Genomic DNA, 12,567 nt, shown 5'->3' on the forward strand with positions numbered 1-12,567 from the left:
CTTTATTATTCCAATCGAAATTGAAATTGATTTTTGGGGGAGTTGAATTATCGAGCGGGGAACGATGTCTGCTGCCGTGTGCAGAAGCAAGAGATCTTTCTTCTAAGAACTTGCCCCTTCGCCGCCACTCTCCAAGAAGCTACGTTACTCATCATGGATGAGCTTGTTCTAGAGAGAGCGCTTCAAGAATGTGGCAATGATCTAGATGCTGCCATCAAGAGGCTGAACGAGCTTTGCTTGGTGACTACTGATGGAAATACTGGAACTGCCGAAGAACCACAAGTTGAAGTTAATGCATATACAAATAAAGCCATTTCCAGGGCATTTGAAGCAAGCTCGACAGAGCAACCCATTTCTAGGGCATTTCCCTCCTGATGTCTTTTAATTGCACAATGCAAATATTAGGAATAGAGACACTCTAGCTACTATCTGAATTAAAGTGGTACAGAGAGTATAATTTTTTTGTAGTTATTTTTTATTATATTATTATTCTTCAAAATATGGATCTTAGTTTTTGATATGACCAGTAAAATCAGTTACGAGTTATAGCTCGGTAACGTACCCACAATCATAACCGAACATTTGCAATAATCAGCATTTATTTTCATAACGTCGGCTGGATGATTGATTCTCTCTCCTGACGTTATGACTCAGAAAAATGATCAACTCTATTTGAGCAAGTATAAAAAAGAGAAGCAGGAACGAAAAAGGTAAGCAATCTTTCTCAGAAAAACCTCCATACATACATTCTCTTACTAACTTGAGCGTCGGAGTGCCTTTGCAGGTACCCACCTTCCAGGCTCTTCCTTCGTCGGCGTGGTTCACATCATACCTCAGAAATCGGCCAACTTTCTAAGAAGGACGACCTATACCTCGGCTCAACCCGATAAGAACATTGGCGCCCACCGTGGGGCCGAAAAGCTTGAGATATCATCTGCTGAAGGTCCCAAAGCACCCTAACATTCGCACATGGCTGACGCACCTCCTCCCACCCCCTCCGAGCTTATGAGGATCGTAACCGAGCTTCAACAAGCAAACCAACGGATGGCAGAGGAGAATCAAAGGATGTAAAATCAAATCGAGCAACTGGTTAATGCCCGAATAGAACACAACAATGATCATCATGAGCGACAAAAAAACGACGAGCGACGGTCGAACCCGACTCATGTCTCGGAAACACCCCAGAGTAATGAGGAAGGAGGCCACCATAATGAGGAAGGTCAACCCGATGATGAAGAAGAAAAACGCGACAACTTCGCCGGTCCATTTACAGCCGATATAATGAACTTTCAGCTGCCACGACAATTCACTCTGCCGACGACCCTGACCCCATACGATGGGCTCGGAGACCCAAAGCAACACGTTAAAAAATTCCGATCAATTATGATCGTCAACGGTGCATCTGACCCAATTTTATGTCGCTGCTTTCCCTCATTTTTAGATGGTCCTACACTTGACTGGTTTTGCTCTTTGCCTGCAGATTCCATATCACGATTCCAGGAGCTGGCGAAGCAGTTCAAGGATCATTTCGCAGCATCAGCAATCTATTTGCACGATTCTGACTATTTGACGACCATTAAACAGAGCCCGCAAGAAAGCCTGAAGGATTACATCACCCGCTTTACAAAGGTCGCCATGAGAATCCCCGATCTCCACCCAGAGGTACATCTGCATGCCATTAAAAGCGGCCTCCGCCCCGGTAAATTTCAGGAGACTATCGCCGTGACAAAGCCCAAAACTTTGGCCGAATTTCGGGAGAAGGCCAAAGGACAGATTGACGTTGAAGAGCTCAGGCAGGCACGGAAGATAGAAAGATCATCTACAAGCAAAGAGGACGATAAAACCCGAGATAACAAGAAAACATTCAAGCCAGTTCCTTGTTATGACTCATACACTCAATTCAACACAAAAAGGGACGACATCATCAAGGAGATACTCAACTCTAAGCTAATAAGGCCTCCCCGCAAAGCTGGCAATTATCCAGAATCAAAAGGCGTTGACAAATCAAAATATTGCGCTTTCCACCAGAAACACGGGCACACAACCGATGAATGCATCATTGCTAAAGATCTCCTCAAACGACTAGCAAGACAAGGACATCTTGACAAATTTATTGCAGGACATATGCAGAAGAACACTATCCCCGCTCCCGATACATCAGCAGCAGGCAGATCCTCGAAAGGAAAGGAGAAAGCTCCGGCCCAACCTAGAGGAGTAATAAATTGTATTTCAGGGGGTTACGCTGGAGGTGGACACACAAGCTCGGCCCGAAAACGAACTTATAGGGCCATGTTAGCAGTAACGGATGCTCCCAACAATCCTCAACTGACGACGAATGTCCCAGAAGAGACCTTCAGATCAGCCGACTTAAATGGTGTTGATTCCAACCTGGATGACCCTATTGTCATCTCCATTCAGTTAGGAGATTTGATAGTGCGAAAAGTGTTACTCGACCCAGGAAGCAGTGCGGACGTCTTATTTTTCACCACCTTCGAAAAGATGAAGCTGAGCAACAATATTCTGCAACAGTATCTCGGAGACCTGGTCGGATTCTCAGGGGAACGAGTTCCTGTGCTAGGATCAGTGTGGTTACAAACCACACTCGGTGAGCAACCGTTATATAAGACACAAGATATTCAGTATCTTGTAGTCGACTGCTTTAGCCCTTATAATGTTATTTTAAGTCGCCCCTTTCTAAATAGATTTGCTGCAATTGTATCTACAGTTCACCTTTGTGTCAAGTTTCCTGCGCAGGACAATGTTGTAGCTACGGTTCACGGTGACCTCCAAGAGGCTCGGCAACGCTATAACACAAGCTTAAAGCCTATCAAAAAAATCGGACAATCACAAATCAACTCCATCAAGTCAGAACAGATAGTACCAGCCGAACTTGACCCTCGGGCTGATTTTGAAGATCGGCCTATGCCAAATGAGGAATTAACAAAGATCACTTTAATTGATGACCCAATAAAATTCACTTTTGTGGGCACTTCAATGAGTACTGAAGATAGAAAAAGCCTTGAAAGTTTTCTGCGACAAAATGCCGACCTATTTGCATGGACCTCTGCTGATATGCCTGGAATAGATCCGTCTGTTATAACACACAAATTGAATATCAATCCAGCAGCTTGGCCGATCTCACAGAGAAAAAGGAACCTCGGCACCGAGAAACGACAAGCATCAATAGCCGAGGTGAAAAAGCTAATCGACGCCAAATTCATCAAAGAAATTAGGTTCACAACATGGCTAGCCAACGTTGTTATGGTAAGAAAAAATAATGGTAAGTGGCGCATGTGCGTTGACTTTACTGATTTAAATAAAGCATGTCCTAAGGATGCTTATGCTTTACCCTGCATTGATACTCTGGTTGATAACTCTTGTGGTTACGGCACTTTAAGTTTCATGGACGCATATTCTGGTTATAACCAGATCCTAATGCATTCAAAAGATCAAGAGAAAATGGCTTTCATAACCGAGAATGGTAATTACTGCTATAATGTTATGCCTTTTGGTCTAAAGAATGCAGGGGCCACATATCAGCGGCTGATGAATAAGATCTTCGAACAGCAAATAGGCCGGAATATAGAGGTCTACATTGATAATATGGTTGCCAAAACGAAGCTCGGCGATCCCCATATCCAAGACCTGGCCGAGATCTTCGGACAAATCCGACGATACAAGATGCGATTAAATCCAGAAAAGTGTGCCTTTGGAGTTCAGGGAGGAAAATTCCTCGGATTCATCCTCACTAGCCGAGGTATTGAAGCAAACCCAGAGAAATGTCAAGCAATACTTGACATGAAAAGTCCATCAACAATAAAGGAAGTTCAAAGGCTAACAGGACGATTAGCCGCTTTATCTAGATTTTTACCTTGTTTAGCGCCTAAATCATCAAATTTCTTCCAGTGTTTAAAAAAGAATACAAAACATTTTGAATGAAACCAAAACTGTGAAATGGCTTTCATGAGCTTATAAGAAATCCTTTCAAAACCCCCTGTTTTACAAAAACCAAAGCTCGGCGAGCCATTATATATATATATATATATATATATATATATATATATATATATATATATATATATATATATATATATATATATATATATATATATATATATATATATTTGTCTATCACTGATACTGCAATTAGTTCTGCTCTTGTAATAGAAACAGATAAGGACCAACAGCCAGTTTATTTTGTGAGCAAGTCATTACAGAATGCCGAGCTTCGCTACCCGAGGTTGGAAAAAGTCGCCTTGGCCTTAGTTTTCTCGTCCAGACATCTCCGACCATATTTCCAGAGTCACACGATCATTGTTAGGACTGGACAACCTCTACGGCAGGTTCTTTCGAAGCCCAAACTTGCAGGAAGGCTGATCAAATGGGCCATTGAACTTTCAGAATTTGACATTCAATATCAGCCAAGAGGATCAATCAAGTCCCAACACTTAGTTGATTTCATTGCTGAACTCACGGAGCCATGTCCGGTTACACCAAGTTCAGAGTGGACCTTATTTGTAGATGGCGCTTCCAACCCTCACGGGGCTGGTGCTGGAATGTTGCTCGAAAGCTCGGAGGGTATAGTTCTCGAGCACTCTCTCAGATTTTCATTCAAGGCCAGCAACAACCAAGCCGAATATGAAGCCCTCATAGCCGGGCTCAGGTTAGCTACCGATTTACATGTTGATAATTTAAAGGTTTACTGTGATTCATTGTTAGTAGTTCAACAGGTGAACCACAGTTTTCAAACAAAAGACCCGATCTTACTAAAATACTTGGATATTGTACAACAACTATTAAAAGATTTTTTTAAAATTGAGGTGATTCACATACCTAGGGAGCAAAATCACAGGGCAGATGTTTTGTCAAAATTAGCAACAACGCAAGCCCACACCGCCACCCTTTTACAGTCAACTCTAGATAAACCAAGCATTGATACATTTAACATCTTGAACATAATTAATAAAGACAGTTGGCAATAGTCTTACATTCAATACCTCCGTTTTGGGTCCATTCCTGAGGAAATTGAAGATAAGAATAAATTCCGGAGACAAGCCTCCTTTTTTACTTTGTTGAATAACACTTTGTATAGGCGAGGTTACTCTCGACCTTTATTAAAATGTTTGGACAGGCCAGAGGCCGACCTTGTTCTATCCGAGGCCCACGAAGGCATTTGTGGAATACAGTCCGGGGCTAGAAGCCTCGCACAGAAAATACTTTGAGCGGGCTTTTATTGGCCAACAATATGGGAAGACAGCAAACACAAAGTTAGAAGCTGTGACAGTTGCCAAAAGCATTCGTCGACCATTAATATGCCTGCAGAACATCTCCACCACTCAGTGGTAATCTGGCCATTTGATAAATGGGGAATCGATATTCTTTGGCCATTCCCTATCGCCCCAAGACAGGTAAAATATTTGGTAGTTGCAATCGATTATTTTTCGAAATGGATTGAAGCACAACCTTTGGCAAAAATTACATCAACACGGATGATAAGCTTTGTTTGGAAAAGCATAATTTGCAGATTTGGTATACCAGGTCACATCATAACCGACAATGGTCGGCAGTTTATTGACCAGAATTTCAAGACTTTCTTGCAGAACTTAAAGATAAAGCAACACTTTGTCTCCGTAGAACATCCACGGTCCAATGGGCTAGCAGAAGCCGCTAATAAGGTAATCCTCCAGGCGCTGTGAAAAAAGCTTGACAGCACAAAAGGATTATGGGCCGAGCTTGTCCCGGAAGTATTATAGGCCTATAATACTACGGCTCATTCGACAACCAAAGAAACCCCATTTCGTTTGGTCTATGGATCAGAAGCGATGATCCCTATAGAGGTGTCCCAGGGCTCAATGCGGACATTGGCCGAACAACATGATCAAGCTCGACAGGCAGAGCTCGACCTAATTGAAGAAGTCCGAGAAACAGCAGCTGTTCGGCACCGAGCATTACAACAACAACTTAGCCGACGATATGCACGGAAGGTAATCCCAAGATCCTTCAACATTGGTGATCTAGTACTAAGAAAAACAGAACAAGCTCGCCTCCCTCCCTCCCATGGGAAACTCGCAGCAACTTGGGATGGTCCATACAGAATATATGAAGTCCTAGGCCGAGGAGCTTATAAATTAGAAGAAATAGATGGAACCAAACTTCCTAATACATGGAACATCAACTCTCTGAAACGATACTACAGCTAATAAAGCAGCATGCCAGTACTCTTTTTCCTACCATGAGAAATTTTTCCCAAAAGGGTTTTTGCTCGTGGAGGTTTTAATGAGGCCGGCTTACCTAAACGAATTTGTACAGGTACTGCTATTAATAAAAGTAACTTTTTCATTCGTGCATATTTTACTCCTTCCCCTTGAGAGGACTTATTCTATGCAACTTTACCCTCCTTCAAAGGAGGAACTGATCGGATACAAAAGTCGCATTAAAATAATACGAATGCGCAAAATCAGATAATTATACCTATCATATAAGCCAACTCAGGGCTACAAAATACATGATTAGGAAACAGAAACCCCTAATCCCAACAATTTTTTTTTTACAAAAAGTACCTAATATCAGTTCCAACAGCAGGGTACAAATCCCTCAAAACACAAAAAAACTACTTATGTAACACATCAGTCGCCCAAATTATCATCCCCCTCCTCGGCAGCCTCCTCGTCATCAACAAGCTTACCATCCCGAATTATCTTGCCAGGATCCATAGTGGAAAAATCCCCGTCAGGAACAAGAAACCTCGCTTGATTAACAGCTCGTTGAAACCCTTCTGCGAAAGCATCTAAGATATCCAATTCCCTGCTACTCTCGAGCTCTTTCATTTTGGCCGAAACCTCGATAACTTGATCACTTAAACTCGTCAAGTCATTTTCTTTCTTTTTCAACAAATCACAAATTTTTTCATGACATTCTTTTTCCACCTTCAACTCAGCTTCAACTTCAGACACCTTCTTCTTCAAGTCAGTCAAGCTTGTTTCCTTCAGCAATAGCTGCTCCTTTAGCTTGGCAACTTGGGAAGTCTCACAGATTGCCTTTCTATGTTTTTTCTCCTGGCTACGCCCGATACTAGCCAATCGAAACCCTAGTACCTGGCGATTTCAGATTAGTATTCAAGTGTCAGGCATCTTTCCTTCAAAAAAAATATATAAAATAAAATACACAATAATGCAGGCAATAAATAACCTGTAAGAATTGATCAACCCCTATATCCCCAACCTCCTCCGCTCGTTTTATATCCGTCATAGTCTGAACAACCTCGTCAGCCACAACGCTAAAAGGAAACTTCTTATTCCATACTGAAGAACTCACCCCTTCTTCTTCAAATGTGTGTAATTTCTCCTGTTTTGCTAAAAAGCTCGATAGATCTTCCAGTCGCACGTTTCCATCCTTACTTTGTGCCTCATCTGCCAGAGCTAGTTCTGACTTCCTCTTTTTGAAAACAATAGCCTTCTTCCTCGGTGGGGGCTGATTAACTTCGGCACCACCATCCACCTTGTCCGGATTGGATGAAGATCCCTCAAAATTTTTGGTCTTAAGCCGAGACCTTAAGCTAGATGCTGTTACCCCAGGGAAGCTACCAGCTACAACACAAAAACAAAATTGACCAACCCATCAAAAATACTAAGGATCAGAATAAGAAAACAAACTTTCTAACTCCTTACCAAAATACTTTATCACAGCAGATTTATCTTCTTCCCAGCAAAGCAAATCAGAAACAGAAATTAAACCACCTTTACCAACCATCTCAATCACAAATGAAATAATACATTCATTTCGACTGTTAATAAATTCAGGACCCAGTATGTGTTGCGGATGACAACACCAGTACATGGGAAATTTTTCCCCCAAATGCTCATCAAGATAAAACGGAAATTCATCATCAGTTGATTTTACCTTCAGAAATATTTCTTTGAAATCCTTAAAGGAGGATTTATAAAGTTTGAAAACAGAAAAACCTGGAGTACTATTTAAATTAATCCACAAACCTTTCCATACCCCTTTGGCTTGGAATAAGGGAAAAAACAATTCCAGCTCTGCTTCAATCTCAAGGAAATCCGTCAGAGCTTGGAAACATCTGATAAAAGCCCAGCCATTTGGGTGTATTTGGGAAGGGGCACAATTCATTTGCTTCAACACATTACATTCAAAGCTAGTAAAAGGAAGTTTAACCCGCAGGTCCTCCATGACACAATTGTACATATAAATACTTTGAAAATCATTTTTTCTGTGAAAAACACGATCAGACCGACTGCATGGCAGCAGTTCCAGCCAAAAACCAGTCCTCACAACCCTACCCAAGTTTACCCTGTTCACACTCTCAGTATCAGAAAACAACGAAACCCGTATCTGAACGTCTTTATCAACCCAGTTATAATCTTCATCATTTTCAGTTTGAGGTAACAATTTTTTCTTAATCTCACTCATTCTGAAGGAAAACAGGAAGGAAATACTGGAAACAGTAAAAACAAAGAAGGTTTACTAACCTCTTGCACTCATGCTTCTGTGAAAACTGCTGCCTCCCACTTAAACACACTACGCAAAGATTCAATTTTGAACCTAAACCACTAGTTTAATAAACCTTTCAATTCCATAATTCAATCTAAGCCGTTTAATTAAGGCCACTTAAAACGGTTAAAAAGGAGCATTGGAAGTTGAACCAAGTCATAATAATGACCACGCACAACACCCAATGCAATATTTCAAAATCTCTCTATATACCAAAGGTAAACACGAAGTGAGCCACGTTGATCTGGGGCCTCCGTATACCGAGCTATAACTCGTCAAAAGCTCAACCCGTCTCCTCAAGGCCAGGCCAAACTTGGGGACTGTGATATGACCAGTAAAATCGGTTACGAGTTATAGCTCGGTAACGTACCCACAATCATAACCGAACATTTGCAATAATCAGCATTTATTTTCATAACGTCGGCCGGGTGATTGATTCTCTCCCCTGACGTTATGATTCAGAAAAATGATCAACTCTATTTGAGCAAGTATAAAAAAGAGAAACAGGAACGAAAAAGGTAAGCAATCTTTCTGAGAAAAACCTCCATACATACATTCTCTTACTAACTTGAGCGTCGGAGTGCCTTTGCAGGTACCCACCTTCCAGGCTCTTCCTTCGTCGGCGTGGTTCACATCATACCTCAGAAATCGGCCGACTTTCTAAGAAGGACGACCTATACCTCGGCTCAACCCGGTAAGAACAATTTTCTTAAGTATTATTTCATTCTATAAAAACAAAAAATTGTAAATTTACATTTTTATCGTATAATTTACTTTAAGAATATGTCATCATAAAGCCAGCAAAGTGCTGAATTTTTTCGTTGGGTCTAAAGTTCTGTCATTATTAGTTTCTTGAGGGGGATCGGAAGGTAGCAATTGCATTTCATATGCTGTCAACCCGACTTAGAATTTGATGGTGTAAGATTTTTCAATTAATTCAATTATGGCAATTTCATTAAAAAAACATATGAATTTAATAATAATCAAATATCTCTTCTTGTTGTTGATTAAGCAATTGATTATGCTTGGTTTGATTAATTCAAGCTAGAATTATAGTAGTGTATATAAACTTTCATAATCTGGATTGTGGTAAAATCAAATGTTCTGGCAATTGTGATTTATTCTATATAAGTTTTTCTATTAAATGCTCGTTATTATTTATATTTTTACTGCATTCTAAAGCATAAATTAAATCAGCAATACAATTAAATTGTATCAATCTAAATAATAGTTGAAAAAGCAAATTGAATACTTGATCATTTTTCATAAGAACGATACTCTACCATTATTTTTATTTCTTGAAATGGCTAGTGCACTTGCTATTTAGTGTCACATTCAAAGTATGTCATTTGGTTAAATATAGTAATATCTTATTGGGTTTACAAATTATTATGCAAACTCTATCTACGTAGCTTATTATGCAAAATTTGTCTCCAAGAGAAAAATAAAGTTGATAACAAGAATAAATTAATCAAAAACTTTATAAAAAGAATGTAGAAGATATTTATGGAAACACTAAATATTTTAATTTTTAAAACATTTATTGACCAAAAACTTTATAAAAAGCGTCAAAACATTTTAAATAAGTAAAAGCATTAACGAGTATTATAAATACACTTGTTATTATCAAAACGTTTATATAATTTATTTCCAAAATATCAAAAGTATAGCAAAACTTTGATCTAATTATTTAATTCCAAAATATCAAAAGTAGATCTAAAAATATTATAACTAAAGATACAAGGCATCAATGCATGTTATTCTGAGTAAAAATGTAAGATTAGAGACAAATGCGCTGGAAAGAAATCATTGTAGATTTTTTTGGTAAAGTATTGTTTTAATCTTTAACGTTTGAGGTAAATCTTATTTTAGTTCATAAAGTTTGAATCATCTTATTTTTATTTCATAATATTTAAAATGATATTAATGTTATTTTATCGTCAAATTTTTTACTAACAATTAACAGATTTAATATACTATTAATAGTATTTTTATTAAAATTACATTTGTTCATATCAGAAAAAGAGAGTAAAAAAATGGAGTTTGAACTTGTTAAAAAGGTAAAGATAGAAGAAGAAAATTGAGAAAAACAACTTTAACAAAACATTATTAATAATATATCAATTTCATTAAGTATTAAAAAAGAATTTAATGGTGGGATAATATTAATATCATTTTAAATATTTTACGATAAAATTAAGATAATTAAAATATTAAAAACCAAAATATATAGGATTCACTCTAAACGTGAGAATCAAGAGGGTACTTTACTTTTTCTTTTTTTTTTTTTCTTTTGAAACTCAGCCAAATCTGAAAATTTTCGGTAGAGATATTTTTAAGGTACAAACTAAAAGCCAAAGTGAAGAAAAAGACGTATTCATTGCTAGGTAATTCTTTCATTTCAAATAGTAATTTTAATATTTGTTTATTTTTATGTTTAAATAATAATGCATTTACTTTTTTTTTTCTCCAGTTCAGTTTTGTATAAAGTTTTATAACTTTTTTAATTTGTAAATAAAATAAAATTATATAAACACTAGAAGAAAAGAGATATATGTACCTTGAAAAATATATGATAATGTAAATCACGAAAACACACTTCATTTATTTTTTTTTTCCTTACATCATGTATGTACATTAGTCTTCTTGTTAACATCACGAATACGCAAATCAGCAAATGCATTCATAACTGTTGTGCTGCATGCACGAGAGAAAAAATGAAGAATGAAGTGTGTTAAGTGAGGAAAATCGAAGAGAAACGGAATTTGGAAGTGAATATAAAAGGGGAAATAATATTTTATATCTTTAGAATTTATCAAAAAATTTTTAAAAATACTCATAATTTTTATTTTGTTTTAATTATTTTAAAAAATTTCGATTTACATTAAATATATTTTTAACAGTTAATTCCAAAAAAATATTAAGATCAATCTAGCATGATAAATACATATGATTTATTTGTGTTAGAGGTTATTTTTATAAGTTATTGTTGAATTAATTTTAATTTTTTTGAAATATTAATCATAAGAGGTATATTTAATATAAATCGAAAATTTTTAAAATAATATTGAATTAAAATAAAATTTAAAAGTATTTTTTAAAATTTTAACAAATTTTAAGGGAAAAAAATTATTTTACCATGTTGTGTAATCTGATTTTAAAAAAAAATTATGGAGTTTAGAGCATTGAAACTTAAAAGTGAAGTTATCAAAGTGTTGTGTTGTTGTATGCATATGGTGTGGCATGGGGTGCATGGATTCCAAGGGTTGTTTGCATAAGTGTTTATAAAAAATATTATGTCTTGCGCGTAAGTGTGCACTGTATACAAGAAATTAAAAGAATAAATTTTCTCTTCTTTTCAAATCATAACCGTGGAATTGTGGGAGTGATATGCATGTGTCATTGTTTTATTTATTTATTTATCTTTTTTTGGTATTTATATTATTTATTATTTATCCTTTTTTTTTGCAGTGTTTAGCTTAGTTTTTTTGGTTACCTCTTGATGTTTTGGATTTTTCCTCAAGACAATTGTATATCTGATTCCAGCATGCAGCATAGCTTTCATTTTTTGGGGTGTCCATTTATGTTTTTTATTTTTTTTAATTTAATTGTGCTTTGTTTTGAAAAAATACAATTAAAGTATAGAAGTATAGAAAGTAGGGGTGTATATGGTCCAGTTCGGTCTGAAAATTTGGTCTGGCTCCGAACATTTTAGGAACTAATTTAGTGTGATTTCATCGGGTTTAGAGTCGGATAAATGTCATAAAAAATAGATCCAGTCATTATTTCGTGTTGGGTCTGGGCCATAGCTTGGGTCACCCGAACTTGATCCAGTGACCCGGTCATCATACACAATTAATATTTTGTGTTATTAGTGATGGATGATGGCTGTTCTTATGTGAAATTTAAATATTGTAAACTTTAATATTTTGTGTTATTAGTCATTATAAAATTATAAGTTAATGTTTTATGTTTAAAATGCATAAGATTTTAGACTAATGCATAATAGTGTTATTTGTATTGATTTAAATATTTGGTGTTATTAGACAATATTAG

The 12,567-nt window shown here is 37.0% G+C and overlaps 1 protein-coding gene across 1 annotated transcript; it reads left to right on the top strand.

Annotated features, from left to right (window-relative positions):
• The first annotated feature begins 1,383 nt into the window (after positions 1-1,383).
• Positions 1,384-5,696, top strand: LOC140174259 (uncharacterized). Its single transcript, XM_072198644.1, has 4 exons — positions 1,384-3,192; positions 3,334-3,757; positions 4,168-4,663; positions 5,525-5,696. Exons 1-4 carry the CDS (start codon positions 1,384-1,386, stop codon positions 5,694-5,696), a joined length of 2,901 nt encoding a protein of 966 aa, XP_072054745.1.
• The last annotated feature ends 6,871 nt before the right edge of the window (positions 5,697-12,567 follow it).

This window comes from Arachis hypogaea, chromosome 7 (genome assembly GCF_003086295.3).
Source record: "Arachis hypogaea cultivar Tifrunner chromosome 7, arahy.Tifrunner.gnm2.J5K5, whole genome shotgun sequence".
NCBI lineage: Eukaryota > Viridiplantae > Streptophyta > Magnoliopsida > Fabales > Fabaceae > Arachis > Arachis hypogaea.